The 18598-nt window shown below is 43.0% G+C and overlaps 1 protein-coding gene across 1 annotated transcript in view; it reads right to left on the reverse strand.

Moving 5' to 3' along the window:
• Window positions 1–419: 419 nt before the first annotated feature.
• LOC128893459 (nephrin-like) overlaps window positions 420–18598 on the reverse strand; it is a 116304-nt gene continuing 98125 nt past the window's right edge. The window contains exons 9-15 of the mRNA XM_054154394.1: window positions 15376–15506; window positions 7734–7893; window positions 6821–7168; window positions 3723–3989; window positions 1556–1795; window positions 1246–1358; window positions 420–747 (exon numbers count right to left, since the gene is read on the reverse strand). Of these exons, the coding sequence (XP_054010369.1) occupies window positions 667–747; window positions 1246–1358; window positions 1556–1795; window positions 3723–3989; window positions 6821–7168; window positions 7734–7893; window positions 15376–15506 (1340 nt within the window). The 3' untranslated portion in view covers window positions 420–666. The remainder of the gene's footprint in view (window positions 748–1245; window positions 1359–1555; window positions 1796–3722; window positions 3990–6820; window positions 7169–7733; window positions 7894–15375; window positions 15507–18598) is intronic.

Below are 18598 nucleotides of genomic sequence, written 5' to 3' on the forward strand. Positions count from 1 at the left end.
AGATTGCTCGGTCGGTAATGTAATCTGAACGGTCGGTAATGTAGATTACTCGGTCGGTAATGCTGGTTGCTCGGTCGGTAATGTAGATTGCTCGGTCGGTAATGTAGATTGCTCGGTCGGTAATGTAGGTCGCTTGGTCGGTAACGTAGATTGCTCGGTCGGTAACGTAGATTGCTCGGTCGATAATGCAATTATTTCATACTTTTCACTGCATTGTCCCATAGTTTTAAGCAATTATATCTAGAGCTAGTGCGTATTCATATAAATTGACTAGAAATTATTTTATACTTTTCACTGCACCTTTTTGGAAGTCGGTTAAATTTTTCTTCCAAAAAATTATTTAATTCGAGAAAGGGATTAATTGAAAGTAGAATTTTAATGGAATTAGATAATAATTGAGACACGTTTTAACACGAAAACGATGTTTTATTTATATACAATATTTACAAAGACATGCTGTCGTCGTGTGGCTAATAAATGTGTTCGTACGCTTAAACGTGTACAAGATGGCATAAGCATGGTGGCTTTAGTCTTTTTTGATTTTCGTTTCTTGCGCGATCCGCGAAGCATTTCGTTGCTTCGCGGCTGTGCCCATTGAAGGATACGTTTCCTTTTCCTTGATCACCGTGGCTCGGGATTATTTGTTTCTTTGTCGTTGTTTCTTTCTTAAATGCAACTTTCCTGGATCGCCGCGCTTCTGATTACCGTCTCTGAATATCGTTGTGGCCTCTGGAGACTGTAAAACGTCTGCAAAAAATGGAGGATTTTGTTACCTTGTAATATATTCATTTGGTCGTTTACAATAGTCCAAAGCTGTAACTCGAAGTTTGATATTTCTCGTATTCATTGCAACCTGTAGAGCCGCGTCAGAATATTCATCTTTCGATCGCTCGAAATTATAGTTTCTATCGAAACAGTTGTTAAATTTATGCCAAGATTTATGCGTCACGCAATCCCTTGGTAATAAAATGGCAGAAGCAGCGGCGTAACGCTACTTTACGAGGTGATTTCCCGGCTATTCCGGTTTATCGCTGGGTCATTCCATGCCAAATCGATCACTTTCCGTACTCGAGACGAGGGATTTGAATGAAATTAAAATATGTTACAGTCGACGTGAAATTAGGGAGAGTTTAAGTTATCGTTTTATTGATTTCAAATGAATTTCGAGTGATAGAAAATGATCTATCTATTTGGCGTGGAAACGGACTATCATCGCTAGCCACTGTATGAAATTCGATTACTAACGTTTGGCGATGCTCGTGGATAATCTGAATCTTCTACGACGTCGTAAGACATCTCTCGTCCTTCCAATTGACGCGGCCTTCGTGGCAGGGACCCGTAATGTAGAAGCTTTCTATCTGAAAGTTTCACGGGGAGCTTAATGTCAGTCGTATAATCGATTTTTCGGAAAAATTGTGTGATATCGCAAACAGGATACCACGTACAGGGTGTGTGTTGAGAACATATACCAAGTCGAAGGGTCTGGTTTGACTGGGTCGATAACGATTGGATTAGGCATGTCGGGTCGCAAGGGGTTCAAAGTACCGTGTGTTACCTGTGAAATGATTGGTCAAGGCTGTGGTGGGTATAAGATCAGGATTCCCGTCTTCCTCTTCACCTTTGCCAGCGAATGTCGCGATGCTAGGTTGTTGGGGTGGTTTTGGTTTCGCTGGAGTGGCGGCGTGTTTTCGCCAAAGCGCCATCAGCACTCCAGTCACGATTAGCCCCAAACCGGTCGCCGTGCCACCTAGCCCAATCAGGATCGGCGACATGTCCACCGAAGATACCGATTCACCTATAAACGAAATCTCTACCAGTTCTACGTATACATAATTCATTCAACGATGTACGTGGTTGAAATTTAATTTCGTCCTCGTTTCCATTTCCAACCGAAACAACCATACACCCTTCATTTGTTTTTGAGTGTTTTCCTTCGAGTCCCTTTTGTTTCTAAAAGATCTTTTACAAATTCTACTACTTTGTTATTTTTCTATTTCGAGGATCAGATTTACCTATCTACAGAATCGTGATTTTATGTATTTAGACGTCGAGTTGAAAAGAATTGCAGACACTATTCTGTTTTTGATATTCCCAAGCGTATACTTCCCGTTGAACGTGTTCGATCCCCGTGAGAACATCTGGGAGTCTGTTTCGGATACTCCCATGCGTACGAATCGCTTCGAGATACACGTTGGTTTCTAATTTACTTGTTTGTCGTTTACACTCCCCCAGAGAACGATGTTGGTTGAATTGCGGCGAGACATTTCCCAGGAACCTAATCTACTTCCAATTAGGGTCTTACTTTGGTCTATTGCGAAACTTCTCGGAGGCGGTATTTCCTTGGCACCGTTCGATTAACGTGTTTATTAATTCACGCGCGTTGCTATCTCTACGAATTAGGTTCTTAATGGATGTTGAAGCTTCTCAAGTATTTCTTTAATTGCACAGTCTCGATAACTTCATTTGTTCATATTTCGTTTGTCCCGTTCATTGATATTGCTATTGCAATTAAATTTCACTGTCGTAAATTCGAGAAAACGTTATCGACGCGTATTCGTTCGGCTCTCGCCTATTTTAATTTCGTCGCCACTCGGTGCAACTTCAACATTAGTTCCTTCGACGAGGCGTCTTCGTAGCCATGGAAGATTAATGAACGCGGCGAGAAACTCCGAGGCAGAAGAACTGTCGGGAAACTGCGCGCTTCTATCGTGGGAGGGGGGGGGGGGGAGGGGGTAGCAAATGGAAGAAACGGATGAGAGAAAACAGAATGCATAATAATACCTCATAAATTTGGAGGCTTGTTTCCGGATTCTGTGGAGGTCGACCGTTCCAACGTGCCGACAAAAGCAATGCTGCATTTCCTGTTTAAAGGATTACGCGTTACCCTGACAACTTCAAAAAATCGAAAATGTTTGTCTCCGTAGTTCCACCATAATTAATTCGCGAAGGTGTTAACACCTCGAGACGCGCCTCAAATCTTGCGTATGTCGTGACGATTAATAACTGTTTACCACCTCGACTCAACCTGTATATTTTACGGTGATTATATTCTCTTACGTAAAAAGCAAGGTTTCACGGCAGCCAACGGCGTTGATAACGGTCTACTTTGAGGCGCTTTACTCCGTTTATTTTAATTTGATAACAATCGATACGGAATTAAAATAGCAATTTCGTTCATACGAGCAACAATTAAATTTCCATATACTCGACACCGCGAGAACGTAATCGAACGAGTAATTAAATTTTTCATATCGAATTAAGAAAGACATAATCCAAGAGTTCTTTCTTCCTCGCTTGGGTTATGCATTTTTCGAACAGCGTATTCAGGGGTTGCATAACAACGACTGCAGATGCACGGGAACGATCCACGAAAGAGGGAAAATGGGACCGAGTCCAATTCTCATTTGGCTACTATCCTGCATTTTTTTAAACGTCAAAGAAGAGAGGAGGTTGCGATCGTATAGCCATTAGGAGGTCAGATTCCGAGAGTTTAAAAGCTCTAATTGATTTTAATTATGCGCTCGGAGCTAGCTTCCGTTCGGTAAACAAACGAGAAACGCGTTCACGCATCGAGGTAGTATTTTAATTTGAAATGATGAAAATTGCGGTTTATTCGTGTTTTGTTTTCTATAGAAAGCAACCCGATATTTTCAACAAAATGTAATTGTAATCAAAATTTGTTCACGTTTTCCGTTCAACTCGTGTCAGAGGTACTTACGCACCGGTGAACTTGGCTACTCCTTTAAGCGCTACCCCTTCCATGATCACTGGATCGCTGGATCCTTTCATATTGACAGCGTAAAGGGCGACCGTCGTCGGTTTGTGAAGCTCCAGGTCCCAGTAAGGACTCGGCGATTCCAGTCGTTGTTTGTCCACGATCGCGACGAATTTTTGTGGCAATCCGCCATCGTATCCTTCCGTACACGATATCCTTATCCAGGAACCAGTTTGATTGTAGGCCGTGCAGTTTTGAAGCGGGTAAGGCCTGCCTGTAAAAGAGACGCGACTTTCGATCATTTAAACGTTTTAAAAGCCACTTGTGTATCGCACACTTTGGGACCTGACGTTAATGCGTTTCCAAAATAACCGCGCGTATCCGGTGATTAACGACGACGCGCAAAGTTACGATCGTGTGTGTTTCTGGCGTGTTTATAGATAATATAACCGGAACGTAAAAGCGTGTCCCTTTTTTGTCAAGAGAACGTACACTCGTATTAAGGGGTAACCTCGTGTACCGTACAAATTTCGCTCGGTACCCGGGAAGGGAAAAAGTGGCGTGGCCACATACACAGCGGCTCGCGTAACTTCATTTCATTGCTCAACGAAAATTGCAACGCGATACTGCACCGTTTCGCGGCGAATGAAATTATGTCCTACGGTCGTCATTATCGACGATGGTGTTACATTAACGAGATCGCTTGTATGCAAATAGGCGGCTGAAAAAGCTTGCGGAAAAGGTGGACAATGTGGTCGGTGTACCTATTCTCTACCATCTCGTTTGTCTTTTTTCCTCCTTTTTTTTCGTTCCCCTCTGTACAACGCGCGATGAGAATATAATCCTTTGCAGCTAACGCAAATTAGTAGTGCCACGATAAAACAGATTTCGTTCGTTTCTCAAGCCCCTTCTCTTTGAATCCCGCTTTTCATTCTGTTTCAGTACTCCGAAAATTATTTAAAGTATACGAGATTATGCTTTACTTTGTCGCTCGCACCAATGGGGAATTATTTAGACAATTTCTTTGTGGGGTACTACTTCGATCTTTCCAAAAAAACACTTTAGTTTCGTTTTCTCTGACATTTTACAAACGTCATATTCGTGTTCCTAATACCGACAAGCACCGTTGCACGTCGAGAGTTAAATTAGACACGGCGAGGAGCAGGGTTTCTGTAAATTTTTTTGTATTCTCCATCACTTTGAGACGCCTCGTTTCGCAAATTTGCGACTCCGCAGAGTTGTTTGCGCTCGTTTCTCGAACATCTCCACCGTCGCAAGGGGTTTCGGACGGGTTCAAAGGAACGCCCACATCATCCGTCGGCATTTCCGTTTATCGCCTCGCATCCTCGTTTCAATTAGCGAGTTAATTACTCGCGACCAGTTGGTTGACTAAAGCCGCGGCGTGCAACGTTTTGCGTTGGATCCACGCGCCAAGTAGCGACCCTCGGTCCGCAAAAAACCGCTGCCTGGTAATTACATAAGAAATACGTTGCCTCCTCCACCGAAACTAAATTACGTGTCCAATTACCGCAACCGGCGCACACGGGGGAGGTTAAGATCGAATCAAAGGGAAAGTATTGACTAGGGTGAAACGATGATCTCGCTTACTCGACGGGTGCAAAATTAACCCCGTTGATTTCGTCGCTAAAACGGGGCGATTTTATCCGTCGTTCTCGGTCCACGGCGTATTTCAACAATTCAGCTTTTCCATAAGTTAATAACGTCAAAAAATCCTTTGTAAAGGTTTGATGTGTATGATTTAATAACACAACTAATTACTACACTGCGGATGTTTATGCAGATGCGTATTTTGTATGCAAATGCACATTTTATATGCAAATATGCATGTGTGTGCGGAACTTTGCATGCATGTATGCAAAGTACATGCACCTAGACGAGGGACACATGCAAGTATAAAGAGTATTCATGGACTGTGCTGATGTCGTAATCGTCATTGGCATGTGTCTGCGTACGTAATAAAATGATGTACGGTGTGTAGGTGTATTATATACTCTTCTATTACTCTTTGCATACGGAAGGGAAATGCTTTTTTGCACATCTCGTGTTCGTGAATATACGCAATCTACTAGCAACTACTTACTAATTATATTTTCTTTTTTTTTTTTTTAAATAATTCGGTACTACATGTTTTTGCCGATTCATCGTACGAATCTCCCCTTGGGTAAAAACTGATGCGTTTCTGGAAATAAACATTTCATTCGTGCAGCGATGTATAATGCAATTGAGAATTTGCTCGCGTCTGTGTATTCGTTATCGGTGTTGCGAGCGTGATGAAAATGATCGTTTCGAGTACCTGCGTGAAATCTCACAAAATTCTCTTTCGTACAGTAATGCACTGCTAAAGAATGAATCGCTTTTGCAATTGGTACAGTGAACGCCGAGTTCGCGAACAACTGTGAAAAAAGTTCGGTGTAAAATGCATATAAAAGCTCGCTAAACCCTAAATTTACGATGGGAAGTAAGATTATAATTTTACGGGTACTTTTTTTATCGCGGAGTAAAGCTTGACTGGTAAAATGGAGCACAGTGGCCAAGCTTTTGGTCGGGATTCGGTCAATACATATACCGTCGAGTCGCGCGTATACTATAATGAACATATTCAATTACAATTTTTATTAAATTCTCGCGAGAAACGCACGCGACACAACTGGAGACAACGCGGGTGTTTTTCATTTCGTCAACTATTACCAGAGAATTTCGGTCACGGTGCTTCTCTTGTGTTCGCGCGTCGCGAATTGGAGCACGGTGCTCGACAACTTTCGCAGCTAAGGAATAATTAAAAAACATCCGAGCGTCTCGTTAATTCGTTCCCACCGCTTCACCGAGTAATGACGACTCTCTTGACGCATGCTTGCACGCGCCACGCTCGCGACTCAGTTTTCTTTTCCTCGAACTTAAATCCCTTCGTGCTGGATGCACACCAGTTTCAAACAATCGACATTTTTCTTTTTTCAAACTTATCGGAACAGCATCGAAAGAATGACAGGCATCGAAAACGGGAGATAACGCTTATCGTGTGCTTGTATACGTAAATGTGGTACGATAAGGTTAAAGGTCGTGGTACGTGACTGGGTTTCCACAAACCTGCTGCGATCACTTGATAGAGACACGGCTGTTTGGATGAACCGACGACGTTCCTCGCCCAACAGCCTAACGTCCCGTAATCCATATCGGATGACGGGGTGTAATTGAGTCTACTCGATGTGCCTTCGTTAGTGTATTTTGTGGACGGAATATCGTTGAGATCTCCGCTGCTATTGAAGGTCCAATGGAAGGTGACGGATGTCGGGTTGGCTTCCACCTCGCAGACCAAACTGATGGTCTCGTGTTTCAAGGCTCCGTGAATCTCTTCGGGAACGTTTAAAGGCGGCGGTGTTGCGTTCTGGTACCTCCAGCCGGCGGAATTTACAACGTGCTTACAAATAGGGGCGACTGTAACATAAACGCAGAACTCGCACGATGTATCCGCAGCATCGCGACGGTGAAACCGTATTCCTGTAATTGGCTTTTACGTTCTTTAGTTTTTTACTTTGCTGCTATCGAATGCAACAGCGGGAAGTACTGTAACAACACTCACAGATACTTGAAAAAATTATAAAATTGACCCGTTACATTTGTCGAGGAAATTGCTTAAAACGCGGAGGTGTCGGCACAGGAGGGGGGTTGGGGGGAGGGGTCATATCTTTGTTGGTAACGTAAACTTAGGTTGAAAGTGGTTTACCGAGAAAGTTCCGTAACAGACGTTCCCAGCTTTTACATTTTTCACTTGCAGCGGTGAATTATCCCCTTGACGAAAACGAAGAGTCACGCGATACGTCGTAAAGCATTTCGCGTGGTGGTAAATCTCGCGGGGGTTACGTTGTGCGTGCAGTAACACGAAGGATATAAAAGTACCGATTACCCGTGACGGGCTCGCTGGGAAAATGCACGCGAGTCGAGTTGTATCGTCGAGATTCCACGTTATTTTTCTTGCCGAACAAGGTAGAGATATACTTACACATAACCTGGAGGTCGACTGCGTTAGATCTAGCTCGACCCTCGGCATTGACGGCCATGCATGTGTAGTTTCCACCAGATTCTCGAGTTATTCTCTGAAGCACCAAAGAGTGGTCCGAGAGTACTATGCCGGCGGTGACGTTGGAATGAAGCTGCTCTTCCTGAATAAACAAAGAGAAAAGATCCTGCATGAAAGAGGTTTCGGTCGAGATTTCAGCAGAGATATACGATCGCTTGAGTCTTCGCGGTTCACCTGATCGGCTCAATTGTAAATTTATCGAACCGCACGGTACAGTCTAACGTCGCGTGTAGTTTGACCTACAGTATTTCTGCTCTGAATTGTCTGCAAGAATGTGTTTCGGTCGTGGCGGACTTCGGAAACGTTGACGTGACATCCTTTGACGCGTATGCGCGCAACGTTGACATTGTTCTAAAGAAGGAGACTTTGTTGTTCTCGTAATCCTGTAAAGCTTGTCTGGAGAGTCGCCGTGATAGCTTTTGATTTTTGCCTCTGCTTTCGTCAGCCTCGGCCAAAGATGACGTTTCCAACAAAATAGCTTTGGCCGTGGTCTTGCTTTCAGATTGTCGGTGAACGGGTCGGACAAAGAGAATTTACGATGTACGTACATTACTCTACCATCCCTCTGTCTCCTCTCTTCTCTCGTCAGCTCGTTATTCCACGTACATTTAACGCAAGCGTGTCGCTGTTGTACTCTCGGCGTTACACTTGTCTCTGGCCACCGGTTTACAAATATATACACTCCTGTATGTACACACGCATCTACGAAATATAACGCTCTCGTGTAGACCCTCTGGCGCACGAATTTTCGCGCCTGCTTCACGTCCGTCAACCCCCTTCGTCCCTTTCCTCGCGCAGCCAATATTATAATTTCTCCCTTAACTTTTCGACAAAGGCTTTGCACACAGATTGCGGCACAAGGCGTGTCACGCGAAACGGAGTCCGTGGACGGATGTAAATTTCTGAAACTCGATTATTTCCGTCGGCTCGAGAAGCCCATATTCCCGCGGATGTCTCGCGGCGAGTAGACTACTTGAATATTTCATCGGACTCGCGCTAAAATCACAAGTTGTTAAACCTTTCCTGTCCTCGTACCTCGAACCCCCGACATCGCGCGAACTTTTGGATCGCCCCATCCGATGAATCACGATTCGTCTTGGCAAATTTTCAAATGAATCGTATCGCGACGAGACTATCAAGCCTTGACCTATCATCCCACCACCGCCTCTGTTGCTGCTAAAGTCTTTTAAAGCCATCGTATATATTTCCTCGGGGCAGAATAGTGTTCTTTTAGGTCGTTCCGTTGCTGCATCTTTTGTTATTCAATGTACTTACATCCATTACATCATCCCTGAAGTATTAACATATTCGTACACATTCAACGTGTACAAAGTCAAGCGATCCGCAAAGATTACAGCGATCAAATTTCACGTACCTCTCATGAAACTCGAGACCGAGCCGAGACTCTTGAAAGTTTTAGCTGGGACGTGTTCGGTGAACGCCAAACAGGGTAATTCCACTCGAGAAACCGAAGGAAACTTTATTGTGTTTCGAATAAATCTATACTTCGATTTTTTTTTATTGTTTCCCATACACTGACAAGGATTTTTTAGTTTCTCTTGATCTCGTTGAATGAGACACTTCCAATTTGAGCAAACTGTCGCTTCTACCACGAACTATTACACTTGTATGCGCGATAAAATTTAACGTTTTTGGTTTTGTTTCCGCGCTTTCGCCCTTCCGAGATTTTACTTGCACCGTACAAGTGGATAAACTCCCTCGAAGGAGGGTCGTGAATAGCGATGGAATGAAACAGAGGATGAGGTGGCGGTTTCGTCGAATACGCGTGTGTTCTACTACTGGTTGTTTTATGCGAACAGCGAGCGCCGTATCTGTTTCGTTCGATTTCCAGGAGTTTGCTGGAACTTGTACGTGCAATCCGCACGACACACAGGAATATGCCTCGAGCGTCTCGAAACTACCTCGGATTGGGAAGCAACATGTCTTCATTCACTGTAATAGGCATTCCTATTATTATTACTTGCGCACCCAAAACATGCATACACCGAACACACGATTTCCGTTCACCTGGCATAATAACGAACCTGCCCTAGTTACGTGCAACCTGCAAAAGAAATATTCTCTCTTGGAGTACAATAGCCCTTTTCTTTCTGAAAAGACATCATTTGTTTCGTTTGCTCCGCGAGTGATTTACGTTGCAAATAAATCAGTGTGGATTTATCGGTTATCGAAGCGATAACTTACACGGATTTCTAGAATTTGTTTTTGAACAACATAGAATTGTATATTTAAACGGTGCATATTTGATATTAATCCAGCAAACATTGGATACCGATAAATTAATTCTGCGATAATTGTGAATATTGCACGTATCGTTAATATATAATAAAATTCTGCAACTGCACAATACGTAGCATGTAGAATAATGTTAATCGATGAATATGATAATACAATTTTCGTTAATCCTACCAATCCTAATGGTGGTAAAATGGTTCGATAATATATCGAGCGCCTGGCTAGGCAAAATGTTAGTGTATCCTGATTCTCCATAGTATAAACCAGATCATCTAGAATTTCTAATTAGTTGCTGGCAGTAGTACAGCCATCGAAGTAACCGCTCCTACGTCCAACAGTTGAAAACGGATAGTTGAAAATTGAAGGTATTCGTGCTATCGTATTGTGTCAAATCCCTGTAAATTCGGAAAGATCGAGTTACGTATTACTTTTTTCTCGGGTTTCGCGTTAACTTCTCCCGGAGTTTCTCTATTTTTGCATAACGTAACGTGACTACATTAGACGTTAAATATTCGCATTCGCGTCAGAAAGATAATACGTGTTCGGGGCGAGGAAAGAACACATATCCGGTGCTTTGCATTACAAACGGATGGGCAGGGAAAGGGGTTGAGGAGAACGATAACTCCCATTCTCGTAAAATGTCTTTGAACGTGCGTCTCGCCACCAACGCGGTAGTCGTATTCTTATCTGTCGGATTATGCATAAAGGATAGGCAGGTTTTCTTCGTTTTCCGATTTCCACCGGGACGATTCCCCGCAAATCAAAGAAAAAAATTGCAACAAACGCGAACCAATGCTTGAAAAGATAACATGCAACACATTAATATTTTTTAACAGGAACATAACGCGGTAAATGTGTAAAATACGCAAAAATGTACAGCTCAAAATTTGTCCGAATATGAAAATCAGGTGGACTTTTGAAAGTTTTAAAATTGAGCCGGACAACCAAAACGCATTAATTGAAACAAAACGGTAGGATTTCAAAACACGACGTGTTTTATTATGGACATTTGTTCGTCTCGTATCGCGGTGAAACGTATGGTCGCTTTTAATCCAATTCTCTGAAACTGTCGGATTTTTTGTACGAGGATTGGCGTCTTCTAAAAAAGACTTTGCGATTCTGAATATGTACTTTTACGAATTCAAATGCACGAACGATTAAAGAATGATGAATAATGGTTTTTCCATAAATCCATTCCAGCGTACTTTTAACTTCGATGTTCGTTGTCGCGTTCTCTTCTTTCAGCGAGGCTCGATATTATCGTTTTAAAATCCTTGCAAATTGTAAAACAAATATTTGCATAAATGTCTATTAAGGATACACTAGCGAAACGATATATCGTTTTATAATGTCCTCTTGGATAAGGCAAGAGAGAAACAAAATAACAAAGTGATGATAATGGACTGGTATCCAATTTCTAAGTGCAAAAAGCATGCAAACTCCAAACAAAATAGTAATATCGAGGTTGAACTAAAAAAATGTTCTTCATTTCTTCGAATGATACTTCTAGATTGCATTTTATCGTGCAATGCGTCCTTGGTTATAGAATCACGTGTTAAAAAAATTGATAGAACTGTGTTTACAACTTTCCTTGTTTCGTGGTTCCATGATTTGAGCGTCAAAAGTTCGTGGGAACAGGAACCATAACGTGTGGAGACATAAACCGCATAATGACATTCGATGCATACGTGCTATCGCGATAACGACGAGCATCATATCCCGGGACGCGTAGGTAAATCGGTGGAAGGTCCGACTTGATGTAACGCATCGAACGGATTTAGTTTCAACCGCATGTCACAGCGCGATGTTATCTGCTGTTGATTATGTCACTGGGAAGCACACGTACACGCGTAATGACGCTCGATCTGTGCTCATCTTTCTCCCTTTTCAGTTTGCGCTTGAAAACGATAGCCGTAATTCGAATCCGTGATCGAACGTACCTTGTTTGAGTCCGTGCGCGGAATCCGCGCCATCGGTTTCGATTAATCGACCGTGTCGAAAGTAACGAACGTCACTTTACACCCTCTGGCGTAGTCCTTTAAACTTGTCCCAAGCGTCGACGTGGTTAATCTACCTAATCCATTCGTTATCGGGTTGCAGCGATTCCCTGGTCGTGACAAACATTCGTAATTCGCTTCGCGACTGCCTCTCGAGGTGTCGAAATAATAATGGGACTCGCTCAGGATAGATTAAATTTATTTGTAACGACAGTGGGAACTCGAAGATTCGCGGGACGAAATGTGAGGAATTGTTTCTTCGTTTAAACGTAAGCTCGAATAAGCTTCTACTTTAATATTGCGTCGCTCGAACACAGATGGAAGCGTTTTGTCACTGGCGTTTTGACAGGAATTCCGAAATTCTCAGGACAATGGGAGGGGTGGTGGATACGTGTCGTTCGTTCGGCGGGGAAATTTTCATCGCGTTGACGTTTTTACGGGAGCATTTTTACGGATTGGTAAACCGGCTTTGCCCGCCGATTCGTGGGCAATTCATTGGTTTGATTTTCGAACGTGTGAGGCGGAGGGACATCGAACGGACGGGAAGTGACAACGGGAGCCCGTAAATTTACAATAATTTCGACAGAGTGCACACGAACGCCCTCTCCCCTCCCCCTCTTCGGTCCCTGGTTCGCGTTCACGTGGACCGAACGCTCCGAGACATTTGAAATTATCCTTGCTCTGCTCGAGAGCTCTCTCCCTTCCGATGAAAACTCTTTTCTTCGAGACTTTTAAATTCCGTTACTTATTCACCGAATTTCCCTTTTACCTTTTTTCCTCCGCGACCCAGCCCTGGATCATATTCCACCGGAAGAAGGCGTCCTATTATTAAAACTTTTTCTCTCTCCTTGTTCGATTTTACCAACTTTCGATTATCCGAGTCCATTCGATCGTAATTCTTGCCATTAATTTCAGCGCGTTAATTAAGAATCGCGCATAACGTTCGTTTGTTGGATGTGAATTCACACAAAGAAAGAAATAACCTGTGAAAATAATTACGATGGATCGATGTTGTAGCGAAAAAGAGGAGATCCAAAACTGGTTATGCTCGAGTAGAAAAACAATTCTCCGAATTTCTCTCGTTATCAGCCCTTGAACCCGACTGGAACGAAACTTTTTCCCGAGTTGTCGAGCTTAACAATTTGAAAGATCTTTTCGCGTAATCTCAGAGATCACGTTACCGCTGTTACAGAAAAATTGTCATCCCTTTGGAGGGCACGGTTCTTGCAACGGCTAAAAATCGCCGCACTCGTTGTCTAAAAGAATGAATGTGAAGCCGTTCTGCTCGTGTCTGGTACCTTTGTTCCATTTTTTTTGCGAGCTTTTAGAAACTTTCGAAAGGAAAGTCAATTTGACTGTGCAACGATCCCGGCTAGTTTCATTCTCGTTTCAATATTAGATCGTCCGACAAGTATCGCGGTATATCAGTACTTCGTTGTTTATTCAAGACTCGAACGAACATTGCCATGACGACTAATCGATCATGCGTTAGTCGGTAAAAAGTACAATTTCCTACGGTTTCTACAATGTTTTGCCATCTTTGCATTCTACTTTAACGTTGGGCATTGTTCGCGTCACTTTCTCATTAAAGCCAAGCGAGCTTCGTTGTGGCAAGGAAAAGGGGACAAGAAAAGGAAAGACGTGGAAAGTTAGAGAATATCTGGCATTCTGCTTTCACAGGGTTTCAAAGAGCGCTAATGGAGAAACCGATGGTGCGCGATGCGTACGATAGGAGATTCTATCGGATATTAGCGTGTGATCTTTTGTTCACATTGTTACCTTTACATTCGACGTGTATTGTAAAATTTTTCGCAATATCGAAATATTTGCCATCGTTTTGTGCTGGAGGGTGTATAGATTTGATGTAGAAACTGGGGCAAGGTTTGTTTGTTTTGTATTACTTTCTGGTGATATAATTTTCCTGTTGACGAGCCGGTGCAAGCACTATACATACTTGTCCCTGTTTTCTAAACGAAACCCTGCATCTCTTTTAACGTAAATCGATTCTTCTGGTCGTTCTATGCATCCAGGTATTAAGGCATGATCATTAAAAATATAATACTTTACGAGTTGTTTCATATTTTATACGAGGAAATTATTTAATTCAAAGGAGGTATTCAAACGTTCTACCATTGCAGGTTAAACATTTTTTACTCGTTTTACTACATTTTTCCCCACATTTTCAAGTTGCGTAGCAATTATACTCGCGCAATTAGTTTTAATTTCATCTCTTGTGTCATACATATTGCACACGCACCGTTGCGACAAAACAGGAAATTATTTCGTCAAAGGACGGTTTCCTTTGTGGGATTTAAGTTTCATCAATTTTTTTGTACCCACGCATGGGAACGAGCTTGTCCCAGTTTCCAAAATGATCGCGTATAGTTCGCTCGACTGTGTTTTCCTATTTATTAAATATCCTAATTAGACACAAATCTATTGTTCGAATAAAGTTTCGTCGGTCTCAAAGGTTATCCTTAAGAGAAACGTTGGGTAGAGGCAAGGGGTTTCGTTCGTAGGATTTCGCCGATCCCTTGGGAGAGCTTCGTCCCGATGGAGAAAATGATGGAAAGCATAATCCCCCTTAAGAGGCTTAACTCGACGAGTCTCGAGTGACCGAAGATAACGCTCGAGCTTTCCAGGTGCGAGCCGGGAGTTTTTCGCGAGTCAAGACAAAAAAGATCGGCACGACGACGTTTCCGTGTCGTCTTGGTTCTTCACGGCGCATTACTCACGCTTTAGTCCAATGTTCCTTGAACCAGGGCAAGATTTTCATCTAGATACAGTAGACTATGGGAACACCCGATAGTGTTCCAATATTTCTGAGAGATTCCAAAGATAAAATATAATTACAATTAGCATTCCTCGGATCATTCGTAACACCTAACGAAAAGAACGATAATTAAATTATTTCAGTCGAACCCACCAGGATCAAGCCGTTCTTTTGCTCTTTATTATAGCGCAATTTTCTGAATGCCCGAGACTTTAGAACGCGACATGGTTATTACGTCGGTTTTACGCTCTAGCGCCTCCTTTTTACGAGCACGCAATAAAGTAGACTCCAGAAGGGAATTCGTCTCGGCGTGTCGTCTAATTTCGCACTCGTGTCGATTCATCGAGAAGCTTCTCCGTCGTGTTTCCACACTTTTCTTCGCGTGCTTTCCATTCCGTATGAGCGTGAACGCACACGACGCAACCGGATTCGTCGCCGCGGGATTCGAGCTTCTCGAGCTTGGCAGTTTTCGGGTTTCGTTCGTCATTGGGAAGCTAGCGGAAACGAGGGAACGGATGCAGCAATTGGATTGACGTACCTCGTGAAACCACGCCAATTTGTAAGCCTTAGGATTCGCCCTAACGTTGCACTCGAAGTAAACGCCGTCGCCTTCCTTGATGTTCTTCGGATTCAACGACGAGCCCATCTTCAGAGTGGCGATAGGGGCAACTAAAAAAAAAAAGGACGTAGTAGAATTTGACGATTTAAAATTACAGATGTGGTTCATAATTGCTTTATTAATGTCCATGGTTAGCACGATCATAAAGCTAAGCGCAAAGTAGTGGATTACCGTTCAACGTTGGAACGCTATTTTCTTCGGAATGGATGTTTTGATTGGATTATTTATGTATAAATTCAATGTGAGTAGCAAACACTGGTTTATCATCATGCATGGTCAAGTGTTTAATTGCAAAGTAAAACGGCAAATTGCTATTCGTGGCTTCGATGCGTTGTTTATGAACCAAGAGCTCGCAATAATATTCAAACATTAGCGAGGCGTGTTAATGAAATTTATATTTTCAGCCATAGAACGACCTACCGGTGGGAGGAATCGAAACACGAAACTATCGTACTTAATAATAGCACGCACGAATTAACGGGAAACGTTTTGTCGTGCATAGTTCATCGCGCTAAGAGAATCGCTATGGAATTTCGCGCGCGTATCGATAATACCACGGCAGATACGGTTAAAATTCTTATCCGGAGAAAAATTTAAGTTTAACGAGTGAAAGAGAAACAAATCTTCGTTCGTTATTTTCTCGAGAAAAATGTGAAATTGTATTTGACGTTGAAATAAAACTAATCGATTCGTTTGCTGTCGACGTTATTTTCGCTAAAAGGAAAAACGATCCTAATTCGGCGTTGATCGTTGTTGCACGAGCCCGGTCGGTCTGTTCAAACATTTTCCTTAGATTTTCGGCGTCTCGTGGACGTCTGAGGGCTTGAGAAATTATTTTTCTTTCGGAAGAAACATCGGAGTCGAAAGGGTAACTTTTAATTACCACGGCGATGCTCGGTGTACAAATATTTCTTGGACGAGTGGCGTGTTATTTGACGAGGCAGACTGGAGCAATCGGAAAACTCCCAATGGAAAGAGGACACTCGAGAAATGAAACGACGGAAGCAAACTATTGGGAGAAAGCACCGAGAAAATTATTATATTTGTATTTTCGTTTGGACAACAATATACTTCAATCTATATTGACGTGGAATAGCCCAAAGACATATCGCAGAGACTTGTCCTCTTTCTGGAAGTCAAATTTCTTCCATTTTTTTTCTTGTAGCAACGTAGAAGCCACAAGCTTCGGAGGCTTCTATCGATTCGAAGGATCAGCAGGATTATAAATTACGAGTTGTCGATGCGTCTTATATTTTTCGTAGCGATTTGATCGTGAAATAAATCGTGGATCGGAGCGCGCGGCTACAGGAAGCCGCGCGTTGCATGCATTCATCGTGCGGTATAAACGCATGCATGCGGCAAGGCACAATATGTACTCGAGTGCCGTGGCTCTAGCGGCACGTTCAGATTCGAGGAATACGTGCAGCTGCATATAACTGTGCCACCCTCTATACACCGCTCCTTTAGAGTGTGTACAACCACGCGTTTAAACTTAGAGCTAATCTTGGTCGCGCTAGTCGTGCCCCTTGTGCCGGTACATTCCAGAGGAAAATCGTTTGTGCACGTACTACGCCCGTTTTTGAGGGGTTATTACCCTATCGTGAACCCATATAATCCTATCAGAGCTAACATATATCAGTCACACGATTCGATGTGAGCTAGGAATTTTCGACGATCGAAGATAGATATATCGTCAAGTATTTTGTAAAGGAAACGGATACAAACATTTTGTTTCTCGACGAACCCAATTTCATAATTTTCTCGGAACGTAAACATTGCCAGCTTTTCGAAATTTTTGTTTGAATTCGTATAGTATTGCTTTCGGCCAACCTCCGCGTGGTTGATTTGCAGAGGTACGAGCGCGTAGTTTGCACAAAGGCACGTTCACTCTGATCGTCGCTATTGTATTTATCGAGCGTGGAACACGCGCGTTTATAATCGGATTAAAGTTTTCCATTAATTTAGTTCGCATCGCGCATTTTGCGGGCACGTATCGACGAAACGTGTTTGCGCACACGTGTGTCCCTCCGTTCCAAATGCAGGCATGAAACTGCGCTCGCCATAAGGTGATTGTCTCGATAATCTGACGATTAAAGAAAAAAATAACATTTCCATTCACCCAAAAGTCAATCGAAATGTTTTAAACGTTTTAGTCATCTGCTTTCTATCCTCTGTTCCCGCGGTATTTCATTTTCGCGTTCGACTCGGTAAAATAAACAGAACGCGTTAAACTAAATGACCCGCGAACAAATATCGCCGATTCGCTTAAATTATGGATCAAGTATACGTATGATATAATTTTGGTGGAAAATAAAATACACTTGACGGAATGAATTCCAAACAAGTCCACTGATCGACATTGCACGAGTTACTTGTATAGGTGCGTCCATCCCATTTCGATTTAAGTATTGATTAAAAATGATAGGTGGACAGTACCGTTTTGGAATTAATGGTTTTTGCGAGGTCTACTGAAACGATGCACAAGGCGATACTCAGTCTGCGTTAGCTATATCTAGACGTTAGAGGAAACTTGGCACGGTGGTTTCGAAAGGACTATGCTAATATCTGGGCTAAGAAAAAGTTTGCCAAGTATCCTATCGTCGGGGCATGTCCGATTACTAGGACACCTAGCCCATTTGGTATCGAACGCTCGGCCAGGTGTTGGACTCGCGTGGTCTGGGAATACCGGGTCCAGCGTGTACAGCTATGTAATAAATGGGCTACGTCGAATCTACGTATCCAGTGGCGTCCAGCACTTACGTTACACGCTGCCGGCGTTCTAGAGTGCACGTGGCGCGTTCAATTACACGCCAACGGGACGGCCTCGGGTTAATTTTCATTACGCGCGCGCCCGCCTTTTACGAAAATTTCCTTGTATCCTGCGTGAACAGGCGAACGTCCTCGTTTAATGGGCTGGCCAATTTGGACGGGAGCAAAAAATGAATTCTACGAGTTTAGCTGACGTTTAATAACACGCCCAATTAAGGGACAAACGAGGCGAATCCGGTGATTCCGCTACGGTGGCAATCTCGAGTCGCTACGGTGTCCTGTGTACCAGCGACGCGTATCGCGAATGCTAGAGATCGCTGTAACGAGATGGTAATGAACGTCGGAACACACTGGACGTAACACCAAGATGGAG

Source organism: Hylaeus anthracinus, unplaced genomic scaffold (genome assembly GCF_026225885.1).
Source record: "Hylaeus anthracinus isolate JK02 unplaced genomic scaffold, UHH_iyHylAnth1.0_haploid 3, whole genome shotgun sequence".
Classification (NCBI taxonomy): domain Eukaryota; kingdom Metazoa; phylum Arthropoda; class Insecta; order Hymenoptera; family Colletidae; genus Hylaeus; species Hylaeus anthracinus.